This window comes from Notothenia rossii, assembly GCF_949606895.1.
Source record: "Notothenia rossii genome assembly, chromosome: 1".
Lineage (NCBI taxonomy): Eukaryota > Metazoa > Chordata > Actinopteri > Perciformes > Nototheniidae > Notothenia > Notothenia rossii.
The window spans coordinates 54,448,699-54,461,990 of record NC_136912.1 but is presented as its reverse complement, the minus strand read 5'-3'; the positions used below and the strand labels follow the sequence as shown (position 1 = coordinate 54,461,990).

Genomic DNA, 13,292 nt, shown 5'->3' with positions numbered 1-13,292 from the left:
CACTTATATACTAATAAAGGGCTGGCTTATCTAAAGCCAGTTGAGTAGCACTTGAAATGTTTGGCTCTATGAAACCTGATGCACTTATATGATTCTGTTTTCTTCAAGGTTGTATCTTCCTGGTCGAATGCACTTATTGTAAGTCGCTTTGGATAAAAGCGTCAGCTAAAAGCAAATCTTTTTTTTTTACCTAGACCCACACATTTTGTTAATATTAAATTCATCCTGTTAAAATGGTTTGTTGGCTCAGTCTGTACATATTGAACAATGATTATTAAATCAAACAACAATATTGTTGATTAAATCAAAGTTTTTTTTTTGTTTTTTTTTCAAAACGCTATAAATCCATCAATTTTTTTTTATTGATGGTTTATGTCTTTTTTTTTTTTAAACAAGAACATGCAACATATGATATCAGGGACTCATACTATAAATGAATATAAATCAAATAAGTGCAAATACATAAAATAAATGAAACCCAAATAAAATAAATAGTAACATAAACTAAATAGTAAAATAAAATATATATTTGCAATTTCACATTTCAATATTGTCCAATTTATAACAATACATAACACATGCAAATACCACTATTACAACAATGTTAAAAATACATTCAAATCATTTAGTAACACATTTAGGCCAATAGTCATTCAGTGCCGAACCTGTAAAAAGTAATGATAGTAATGATAACGATAATCAATGGGCAAGTCATTCAGTAATACATTCAGTAAGGCATTCAGTAAAGTGTTGAATCCGTAAAAAGTAGGACCATTGTCCACTATACATAAAACAAATCACATAGTGTGTGTGTGTGAGATGTGCTTTGAGTGTGTGAGAGAGAGACAGTGAGTGTGTGTGTGTGTGTGTGTGTGTGTGTGAGAGAGAGAGAGAGAGAGAGCGCATGGATCACTCTGCATCTTCATCACTCTGGCCTGCATTGTCAGTCACCTGATACAGTGCATCATCATAAAAAGCCCTCACCACATCAGACACACCTATTGCTCCTAATAGTGCCAGCACATCGCGCTTCTTAGCGGCCTTCACAGAAGTCTGCTTTGGAAGTAACTCAGGCTTCAGGTCAGCCCACCGCTTGCCCCGCTTTAATACACTGGAAAAAATACTCCCCATTATAAGACGTCTTTAAACCAACCTTGTTGGTACTCAAGTCAAGCATGCGTGCTTCACTGATTTTAAAGCTCCTCTGAGCCTTAACACACACTTTTGCGGCTGACCTATAATCAAACGCCTCCCAGTCTTTGCCATAAACGTGAACGTGGCCGAATTGCTGCAGGATGGCATGGTATTCCTGTGGTAGCAGAATTGTGTCCATTTTCCTGATCTTCTGCTCAATTCTGCCAAAGACTCGGTCTGCAGGGAGATAACTGTGGCCCCTTACTGGAAAGGTGTGCTCTATGCTAAGGTTGGAAAAAAGCTGTCGAAGTTCCATCAGCATGGACACTCAGCGCAGAAGCAATCATATTGCTGTCTTTGCTACCCTCATTCTCCTGCCACACATACAGATGGACATAATCTTTTGCCTGGTAACTGTTCTCTCCGTGGTGCACAACCACACCAAACAGGTACAGATACATCTGCCGCGAGTAATAGGCCTGTCCTATTGGGGTTTTTGGAAGGACCATGTTTTGCATCATGTCAAAACAGAGGGTCACATGACCTTCGGCATGCCTAACAGGTCATAAAAGACGCGCGCTCTGCGGCGATGCAAGATGAATGATGCAGATTCCATCCTCTTCTCTGTCTCAGTTAGTTTTGGATCTGCAATCCTGAGCTTGTACTTGGCACAATCAGTGCATGCATCTGTGGCTGGGTGACCAAAGCCAAGATTGAAATCCTTGGAGAACACTGAATAATAGAGGGAGTAGCTGGTCTGAGCATTGTTCTGAGCCTCAAAGAGCTCATGCATCTTGCGCACATTCAGGTCACTGGGGAGATACTTGCGGCCTGGTGCTCCTCTCCGCCCATAAGGGCTGGCCCTGCAGGTAAAGGACTGGACGTGCTCAACAATGAGTTGCCTTCTCCTTGCCTGCTCCTCACTGTGCCGTGCACCACCTCTTCTCTCTGGGCGAGCCCCAGCAGTCTCAGCATAATATTGAGCCACCCGGGACACACGGTCTTCGCTGATGCCTGTGAAAGTAAATTATTTAGATTGTCATATAGTGTACATTGACTGTAGCCAGTATGAAATAAACAGAATTACACACAACTAACTTGCTATTACCATTCCAGTTTTCTCCTTAGCAGGGGTTAGGAACCTCTTTTGCTTAACGTCACCTTTCACCCACATCTCTCTCTCTCTCTCTCTCTCTCTCTCTCTCTCTCTCTCTCTCTCTCTCTCTCTCTCTCTCTCTCTCTCTCTCTCTCTCTCTCTTTCTGTCTCTACAACAGGGGTGGGGAACCTTTTTCCTCTCAAGGGCCATTTCAATTTTTTCAACATCCTCCGAGGGCCGTACAAACCTCTGCTTAAAAAAACTGAGATCACAGCACATTCATTTCGCCTTTCTTTCATGCTGTGCAAAGAAAAAGCAACCTCTTAATCCAGAGATCTTACCATGACTCGCGCATGCATGCACCCTCTAGGGGGGTCCAGGGGGCATGCTCCCCCGGGAAGATTTGTTTTTAAATGTTTAAGTTAAATTCATCAATCTGGTGCACTTTGAGAGCAAAATGAAGAGATCTATGGATACATCTCAACATCCATATGAAACAGAACTGTAAGCAGATTTTCTTTTTCTTTATGGATATTTTACAAATCCCTCCCCTTTCAAAGTGTATTCTTGTTTATTAATAACAACTTTGTTTTACTGTCATATAGTGTATTTTATACCTGTTTACTTTATTCTCTTATGTTTTTATAACTATAATGATCATATCAATAATAATAATATTACATTACATTTATAGAGCGCTTTTCCTGGTGCTCAAAGCGCTTACAAGCAAGTAAAACAAAAATAACAACAGATAAATAAAGATAAAATAAATAAAGATATCAATAAAGATGATGATAAAGATGTGCCTTTACCTACTGGTTGGAGAAAAAGCTTCTTATATTCGTTAGCTAACCAGATGCTAAAAACAACAAAGTTATTGACTGTATGATCAGTATGACAGATGAACAGATCGATCGCCCACTGGGCTTTCAACTAAAGCAGGGGTGTCAAACTCAATTTCGTTGCGGGCCACATTCGCATTATGGTTGCACTCAAAGGGCCGGTTGTTACTTTAAGACTACATAAAAATACATATATAAAAATGTAATATATATAAAATAATGTATTACATTGGATTATTATCGGATAGGGTAATAACTTCCTAATTAACTACGTCTGAAAGCAGAAGTCTAGCAAATAATTGCAAGTCTCTTCAGTGAGAATGTCACAAAATGATTCAAAAAGAAAAGCCAAATTCTGGAAAAAAAGTCAAATTCTGAGAAAAAAGGCATATTTTGAGGGAAAAAAGTCAAATTCTGAGAAGCATTGTGCTCCATGTATGGGCAACGAGCTTCTGTAAAGCGGCATGTAACCGTATAATAAACATATCATATTTTTTCAAGCTCCTGTGGGGCCACATAAAATGAAGTCGCGGGCCGGATCTGGCCCCCGGGCCTTGAGTTCGACACCCCTGAACTAAAGACACAGCCACGCGAAAACTGCGGCATGTGTACGGCTCCTTATGGGTACTGCAATTTCTGAAGTGCCGGAGTGGCGTTCTGGTGCTCTCCGTCAGAACTGCACCCCTGTCAGACGAGACATACCACGTGATGACACGTTAGGCTCGTGTCGTGTTCAAGGACCCTGATCTTGGCCAGGAAAAACAGGCACTCACTTTTTGTATTTTTTTGCGGTCTAGATTTCTTCAATTTTTTTCTTTTTCGTTTATAAATTACCTCGAGGGCCGTACCAAATGGTCTCGCGGGCCGTATACGGCCCGGAGGCCCGAGGTTCCCCACCCCTGCTCTACAGCCTCTCTCCCCCTCCTCTTTACAGACGATCTACAGGGACAGCCTCTCTCTCTCTCCCTCTCTCTCCTCTTCACAGACCTACAGCCTTACTATCTCTCTCTATCTCTCTCTCTCTCTCTCTCGTCTTTACAGACGCCCTACAGTTTTTATTAACCTCAAAGCCATTAGGAGTCACACACACACACACACACAGCTTCTGTAGCCCTGCTCTATAGCAATGACATCGGTAGGCTAGTATACTTTCCATGTCACGTTAGCATGCTTATTAACAGCAGAAGATCTTTGTCGCAAGGGAGAAACCTACAAAACGATATTAAACTAGCAAATTCTGAAACGAAAGTTGTACTCACCAAACACTTTAATGAAGGTGGCCTTGCAAACGGGAACCTTCTCTGGGTAACTGTTGCACAAGAGATTGTACTTGACAGATACGTTCCGGTCTTTTTGTTTGTTTACGTCCTGAACTTTCGGACGCTTCCTTTTCACTTGCGTGATGTCCAGGAGAGGAAGTATAGCCTGGTCCTGGTCAACCTTGTTTGGTTTTACATACAAATGGTTGAAGTTCATCATCAGGTCGTTCGTTGACAGCTTCTCGGCCTGACAGAAACCTTTCGCAGCAGCTTTGTGTTGACATCCCACAGTCGGTATTAACGCGCCATCCGAGTGACGAACCTTCTTTTGTTGTTGTTTTTTGTGGTTTTCTTTGTCCAGTCGACGTTTTCTACCCCCAGGTGTAGGTCTCACTGGCTCATCCAGGCCATCAAAGGTGTTACAACAGTTTAAAGACATTTAAAGACTTATTTTGAAGACTGAACGAACATAAACAAACCTCGACTCAGAGCGCCGCCATGTTGGATTGCATAGAACGCTCACCGAATTCTGATTGGTAGAGAGGACATATCGCGTTTAGGCTCAAAATGGGTTCGGCGCTTGTCGCGGTTTGGAAAGGAACTGCATCTTGCCGTACATTTCAAACAAGGATATATAGCGATTTGGCATGAAACGTTGATAGAGCAGTGAATAGGTTCAATACACAGCAAAATGGCACGACAAACTCAATTTTTTTCAATTTGGCGTTTATACCGTTTTGGAAAAGAACTCTAAACAACCCTTAAATCTGAGTTTAGTTACACTTGAGTAAAATTCAGTGAAGGTGATTGTCAAGTGCCAACAATCAGGAGAGATATTTGATAGTTGTTGGTTGAGAAGACTAAATATGTATTTGCAGATCCGTATAAAGCACATTCATTACTCGTTATTCTCCAATCGTTCATTAAAGACTGTATATAATTGCTATTTTGCACATCCCTTTCAAGATTTCAAGATTTTCTAAGGTTTATTGACATATCATATACACAACTACGGTGTAGTTATGCAATGAATGAAAAACTTGGGTCGCAGGTTCCTCAACAGTGCATTAGAAGACATCTATCAATATGTGTCTATACTTCCACCATTAAACTGTCATATTCTGCACATTTATTATTCTATCTACATACATCTTATAAGAGTATAATAAATATGTATAATATTGGTTAAAATAAGTGCTTCAACATAGTTAACATTGCAGGAAAGTTGATTTTCAAGTTCCAAAACAAGCCATGCAATATATTAAACGTTAAAGACCCAGTGAAGTGCATGTTTTTGCACCAAAATGAAATGGCAGTTTCATTCCTTACATATCATTGTGCCTGTTCATGGCTGAAATAATTTTTAATAATTCATAATTAATGAATTAATGAATTATTAATTTTGACGTCTGAGCCTAACGGAAGTTGCAGACGATAGTGGCTGTGACGTCACAAGATGTACCCAGTTGCGATTGTAAACATGGCGGAGACTTTGGAAAGTGATACTAGTGTGAGAGAAATGATTGATTTGGACAGCTTTTCGGACAGGATAGATGAGGAAAGTGATCAATTTGGTGCACTTTGAGGGCAACATTAAGAGATTTATGGATACAGCTCTAAACACTCATATGAAACATATATTTCAATAATCAAAAAACATTGGAAGGACTTCTTAACCTATTTTATACAACTAATATTACATAGATGGAAATATTTGTTTACATAGATGACCAAACCCACTGAGATAACTTAGGCTACAGTTTACCTCCCTGAGCTGACGTTATCTCTCTCAGTCCCACAGGAGAGCACTCTCCCTCTCCTTATTGTTGAAACAGCTAATCTCCGTTAGCTCCGAGCTAGCACCAGATGCTAACAACAACCCTGTAACTCTCTCAGTCTCTCTTTCTCTCTCTCTCTCTCGAATCGACCAGTGGCCTTTATTTATCATGATCAATTAAAGAATCTACGAAACAATGACACCAGCCAGGCTCACCTTCATCTTTTGGGAACAGAAACATCGCCACTTCGGCAGACTTGACATTACTACAGCCAGCGGCAATGCATCGTTTCCCCTGTGTTTTTCATCCCTCTTTCTTCACTGTCGCCTCCATTGTCAGGTTTTCTCGATTGGCAATAACTTCCAGTCGACTCCGACACACTTTCCAGGAAAATACTAGCTCAAAAACGTTGAGAAATTCGACTTTGAAAAAGAGAAAAAATGAACGGTGGTGAATGTAAACAGTGCGGCGGCGTCCATCTCGTGATGTCACGCAGTAGATCGCAAGTCACGCCCACGAAGGCGAAGGTCGACTGCAGATTTCCCCGGCAAATTCAAAACTCGTCAAATTTGTTGCTATTCCAACATCTTTTGATATGGGTTCCAATGGACAATTTTGGTCATTACTATACGTATTAGCATAACAGATCATGCACAGGTGCACACTTCACAGGGTCTTTAATTACTTGGTCAGGTTTAATATTTCTCTGTAGATAGATACCCCCAAAGCTTTTTTCTTAATTAAAAGAAGACCTTAACCTAAAGTATTCTTTAATGTTTAAATAAAGCCTTATTAGATTGTCTGTTTTGCACATCCTCCTATCAGGCACTAAACTGTTTTATTGTAGATGTTATTTACAGTATCTTCTTGATATTTTCTATTCTATATTTATATCATTGACCTTCTACTTTCCCACTATTTTGTATACTCTTAATATTTAAATGTTTTCATCAAATATAACACATTCAAAAGTGCTTTACAAAAATGAAAGACATTAAGAAAAAGGCATTTTAAAACAGTAATTAAAGAGCAACACAATATACCTGCATTGCAATTACTCTAAAGGTGTAATAACGTGCTTTAACCAGTAGGAGGTTTGGGTTAAAAAGCTGTCAAGTTTGCATTGTTAACAAAATAAAATATACTGCTGTTTCTGGTTTAGTTTACAACGGATACGTTTTGTTATTGTTTTGATATTTGAAAATCAAAAGCGATGGAAAAAACCCAAAGCAACACAGAAAATATGGTCTTAACATGACCCAGCGGTCTAGTAGTTAATAAAAAACAATAATATCAAAATAAATTATTACTGCTAACTTTATTGTGAAATTAAAACAGAACGGTAAAAGAATAGTTTCCGGTCTATTCTGAGGCCAGATCTCTGTAGATAAATAAAGAACTACGACAGATGTGTAATATTGAATGCAGCCAAACCATTTATTACAATGCATTCATGTGATGACTTTCAAAGAGTAAATCAAGCTCTGCTGAATAAAGTATGATTTTATCTTTTCATATGGAATGCAGTTGGAGGTCAACCAATCACAGAGCTTGAGGACTGATCATGGGGTTTGTCAAGCTAAGCACATGGTGTAGCTGAGGATTCTGGGTAGTGTAGTGTTTTCTACCATCCAAAAACTCAGAAAAAATATTTGTTTCTCCGAATCGAAGGGGAAAAATACAAAAGCATTGTACATAATTTAAACCTATCAATGTTGTGTAATTAACAAGGATAAGCTGGTGTTTTTGAGTTGATGAGTGGTGCAGATATCACTGTAAAATCAATCGACAGTAAGGAGAATACTTACTTCCGGGTTTAATATCCTCCGTTATCCAATGGGAATGGACGCTTGTAATACAATAAAGGGGACATGATCAAATAGGAATATAATTATCTTTTAAAAAACGTTAACTAAAGGGAACAATCTATTTGACACAGCTGAAGCTCTAGTCTTCCTTAAAAACTAACTAATTTAATAAAAATCACAGTTGTATCACACACAATGCACAGTTTTTTGAGAACAAAAATGTGTAACTAATGTAATTTTTACATTCTGACGAAAAATAAAAATTGTTATGAATACAAATAAAATAAAAGAAGCCTCCCATGAGTTACTTCAAGCTATAAAGTAGATTTTAAAAACGTTTTATAGAATAAAAGCTCACTGCGGGATGTTGCAGAAATGCGTGTGTGTACCACGACAAAGCAGCCTCATTCACTTTACATTGGGTTTTTTTGCGTGGTGCCGACACGTAAATGTAGCGGAGTGCGTGACTCCACCACGCAATGCGGTGTTAAGGAGTCGTGGTGGAGTCACGCATTCTGGTGAGACCAGGTTGGGAGAGAATATGTGTAAAGAAACCGGATATAAAAGGTACTGTAGTGATGGGAATTATGGCTCTTTGAAGGGATCCGGATCTTATTGCTCTGTTCCTTTCAAAGAGCCGTTCAAAAGAGCCGTTTTTTTTGGTGGGGTTACTAGGTTTATCTGTGAAATAATCACCAGGATAATGATTGACTGTATTGCCAGACCTAATGTCAATAATTTGCTTTGTAAACATGACACAAGATGGCGCCATATTCATGTCATTCATGTAAGTCAGGGGTCTGCAACCTTTTTGACCAAAAGAGCCATTTTGCTCGTTTTTCCCAAAACATTTTTTGTCTGGAGCCGCAAAACATATTTCATAGCTTGATAGCTAATAAAGTTGTATTTATTGTTATATCAGACAAAAACTACAGTTTTTTTGCATTTATTAGGCTATTTATTACATTATATACAACTGTTAACCTCTAATAAGAAACAAAGAACTCCTATAAGGAGAATTACAAATAATACACAGGCCTACTTTAAAATAAATTAAACACAGCACTTGGGGAGTCCTCTGCACATTTGAAGGAAAACAAAATATTATTCAAATGTGCCCACTTTGAAATAAATAAAACATATAGCTGCACCCTAAAAAGAGTTAAAGGTAGGGTAGGTAAGAATGGAGAAACCAGCTCGAGTGCGCTAGAATTTGAAAATACACAACCGGAAAAAATATGCCTCTTCCTTCAGACTTTCTTACAGAGTCCGTCCTCCAACACACACGAACGTGCATCATCAATGAGGCCACGAGATAATTTTGTGCACAGATGGAAGGCTGACAGGCAGGTAGGCCATACAGTTATTTTAGCCGGGCCGGCTAAAATGATTGGTCGTGCTTTTTACAGCGCTACGGCTTCCAGAGATTAATTTTTGTATGTATTTATTGTCAAAGCATTTAATATATTCATTGCTATCGGGACGTTAAGAGCATTCCATGGAATATAACAAAAAGTGTTTTCTGAAATAAATGACATACCCCATTGAATTAGGACTGAAGATTGTCAGCTGTCTTCCTCTCCCGTGTTGTTCCTCGATACGTAAAGGCTGCAGCACCTTTGACAACTTCTCTCTACATATCAAACATACCGGTAAACCAGCATCGATTGCTGTGAAAGCATATAACTCTGTCCACACAGAATTAAATCCTGTGTTCCTCCGGTACTTTTCTTTGATTTATCCATAGTTCGCTCATCGAGCCGGGGGTCCCCGCGCGAGCGCCTCCAAGAAAACCGTTTTATTTTTTATTTATGTGTCACAGTATCACCTCAAAATACAAGATACGAAACATTTTCAACCGTGCAACAAAATATAAATAGTCCTACAAATACTTTTATTTTATTTTCTTCTTATTTTTGTCTAAGCTCAAGGGAGCCAGAGCAGAGGGCTTAAAGGGCCGCATGCGGCCCGTGGGCCGCGGGTTGCCGACCCCTGATGTAAGTGAATGTACTACTTTGAATTTACCCTCGGTATGTGTTATAGTAAATAAAGTTGCCTTGCCTTGAATGAAATTCATGCAACTCTTAATATTAGAAAATGTGTTTTTAAGTGGCGATGGAGATTTTTTGTTGACCCTGCTTTAAAGGATATTTTGCCTTTACAAATGGTGCGCTTTATCACTGTCTGGGTTTTGGTTGAAGTGCATCCAAATGCTACTGCGTTTTCGCGTTTGGCTCATTTTCCATCCTAAAAACACGTCGTCTACCTGTCCTGTACCACTTGTTCTATATCGTATAAGGCTTCGCCCTCTAAGGCTATCGCTATTGGGTAATCCCTCCTGCACGTGTGCAGCACTGACAGACTTAATCCACGCCCACCTATGACGTGGGCCCCACCTCCGGGCTCACTTCCGTATAAATAGGAAGTAGGCCCTACCATCTACTCCCACTTTTCTTCAGCACTCCGTTGCAGAAGCATTGTCAGGCAAAAACAGTTCTGTTAGGAGCTACTTACCGAAAAGCAAGCATTCCTCCTAGAAAGCTTCTGTTTTCCGGTAAAATGGAGACTGGACAGTAAAGTCAAGGCTGTGTCAGGGATTGCCTCGTATGCGGAACGGGCTACATTATGAGTTTTGACAGGCACTCACAGTGTGAGTCCTGCCTGGGATTAGAGCATGCGAACGCTGCTCTCAATCCCGGGGTGTCTTGCTCGCATTGTGCCCGTCTCCCGCTGGCCCTCAGACAGCAGAGAGCGGACGCTCTCGCTGCTGCGGCCGCCGACGACGATTGGCCCGTCCAGGAGGAGTACTCCGGGGACAAAGTCCTTGACTTCCTGGATCCGAGTGGAGGGCGCGAGTCGGACGACTACGTCCCCTCCATTCAGGGATCACCGGGTGATTCCCCCATCATCTCTCCCCTACGGACGGAGGAGACAGGTATGGGGCCCGGTGCAGGGCCGGTGTACGATCCAGTGATCCCTATCTCCGACGCCCCGGCGTTGCCATCGATTGGCGGGATCCTCCTAGAACTTCCGGAGATTATATCTAAGGCGGCCGCCTGGAGAAATCTCCCCGTTCCCCTAGCTCAGGAGAGCTCACCGCCGGATGATATGTCCGGGGTGTTCTCCAGGGTACACAGGGTTAGGAGTGACCCGATCTGGCCACGCTTCCCGGCCATAAGGAAGTACCAGGAGGGGGCAGCGAGGGACCCTGGAGCAATGAAAGCTCCGATAGGGACATACGTGCCCCTCACGAGAGTGGAGGGATTCACGGACGTGAGTTTCCCGACCGTGCCTCCTCTAGAGCCGAACCTCACGGCATTATTTGGGGCTAGGCAGGCCAGCACGGTTTCCGGACGGCAACCCATGTTGGCTGCCACCAAAGATCGGTTTGTCCCCCGACAGACTGACCGCATGCATCAGTGTGCGTTCCAGGCGTCGGCGGTGGCTAACAATATAGCGTTGCTATCAAACTCCATGGTGGAAATGTCCGAGCAGTCAAAAACGATGTCCTCAGTGGAGGATGAGGAGATAGGTAAGGCGGCTAGTACTGCACTTACCCTGTGCGCAGCAGTCGCAGTCTCGCAGGTGCGGATTGCGACATGGGCAACACATGTTCACCGGTACCTCTGGCAGCAGTGGAATATACCGGAGGGTGCAGGAAAGGATCTGCTGGAGGCTCCAGTCAGTCCGGACGGACTGTTTGGGCCACAATTCCACACCATGGTGGAGTCTATGAAGTCTGCCGCGGAGCAGGCAGACGACATAAGGCGTCACGCTAGCTGGCTTCAGGACAAACGTCCTCAGCAACAGCAGCGACAGCAACGACAGCACCCGCAGCCCCCGCAACAGTCTCAGCGGGGGCAGCACGGGCAACGGCGAGAACAGCAACGGCTTCAGAATCGCCCTTCGGCAGCTGCAGGGGCTCCGTCCCAGGTCTCCGCTCCTCCGCCACAGAGACAGGATCTGCAGGCGACGAGTCGGAGGGGAAGGAAGAACCCCCGCTCCTGGTCTGCTCCTCCGAGAGAACCTCCGAGGAAACAGAACCGAAGATGACTCTTTGGGGGGGTTATGTGGGAAGAGAAGATTGTTAATAAAAATTATTCAAATCTCAACAGTGTGTCTGTAGCAACTGTGTCTCACATGTCCCCCACACTAGTCAGGCCGGCTGCCATTAATCTATTGGTTAAAAGCCAGCGGGACTTGTTGCATATTCCATCTGTTTTTTACCTGTCGGGTAATAGACAGAGGGACTCGCCGTTTGAGCCAGCTGTTTCTAATCTGTCGGTTAGAAAACAGCAAGGCTCGCTGTATAAGCCTGCGGTATTTAACCAGTCGGTTAAAAGACAGCAGGGCTTGACATTTAAATCGGCTGCTTCTATCCTTTCGGGTAACAAGCAGCGCGGTTTTTTCTCTGTCCCAGTTGTGCCTACACACAGTCGTATTAAGCCTAGCATGGCTATTACGCACGAGGTGAATAGCACTGCACACACCTCCAAGAGTTGGAGCATAAACCCACCTCAGGGTCCTGTTGATGAGTCTTCTCCTAAACAGAGACGGGATGAGAGCCAGTGCGTGATGCAGCGTGTGGAGACCCCTTCAAAGCCCTTTAGGGCGGGGCCCCCCTTGGGTTGCTTCCAGAGGCGTCAATTGGGTATGGCAAGGTATGGCAGCTGCCACACCTTGGCTCCAGGGGAAAATGTAAATGTTCGTTTTAAAAAAATAAATTTATGGAATTACTCTGTGTCAATTTGTATTGATTATTCTATTATTTAATACATATAAATTAAATACAAATGAAAATCAGAACAACACAATCGATTTCTCTAGTCTAGATATTATCTTTCCCAATACTTATCGTAACGTATCCCCCCTCCCTATCTTGAAATGTGGTATCTCCTGACGAGAAGCCGCCGGAGGTCAGAGCGGGTCATGTTATCGCGGTTTTTTTTATTTTTCGGCTAAGCTAATTAACTAAAATGAAAAGAAAGCAAAGAACTTTAGAATCTTTTTTTATCAAAAAAAAGGCAGGTGAAGGTGATGGCTCCAATGTTGCCCCAGCAGCAGAGGGAGAAGGACCAGGTAGTGAAGGTGGGATTCAAGCTGTTAACGAGGCTGTTAGCCACTCCAGCACCTGCGCCGGGGATGCAGATGCTAACAGGGAGACGGAGACTACATGCATGGAGGCTGAGAACTCGTCCACACCGACTTCTCGAATTGAATCCGAGTCTGAGTCCCAACCAATTTCTCAGATTGAAAGAGCTGGATCAGACGTGGACAGCGATAAGGAAGGTCAAGGCCCGGGTGCAGCAGCAGTAGCAGCCTCTGGGTCAACTGGAGCAGAGAAGAAGGATATTAGTGGATGTAAAACAGACGG

At 42.4% G+C, this 13,292-nt stretch overlaps 2 protein-coding genes across 2 annotated transcripts in view; one reads left to right on the top strand and one right to left on the bottom strand.

Annotated features, from left to right (window-relative positions):
* Positions 1-13,292, top strand: part of apc2 (APC regulator of WNT signaling pathway 2) — a 71,864-nt gene that overhangs the window by 25,004 nt on the left and 33,568 nt on the right. The window lies entirely within an intron of this gene.
* On the bottom strand, positions 54-6,921 carry LOC307032211 (uncharacterized protein). Its single transcript, XM_079670049.1, has 2 exons — positions 6,326-6,921; positions 54-2,148 (listed from the first exon to the last, which is right to left on the bottom strand). The coding sequence occupies exons 1-2, from the start codon at positions 6,348-6,350 to the stop codon at positions 1,670-1,672; spliced, it is 504 nt and encodes a 167-aa protein (XP_079526175.1). The 5' UTR covers positions 6,351-6,921; the 3' UTR covers positions 54-1,669.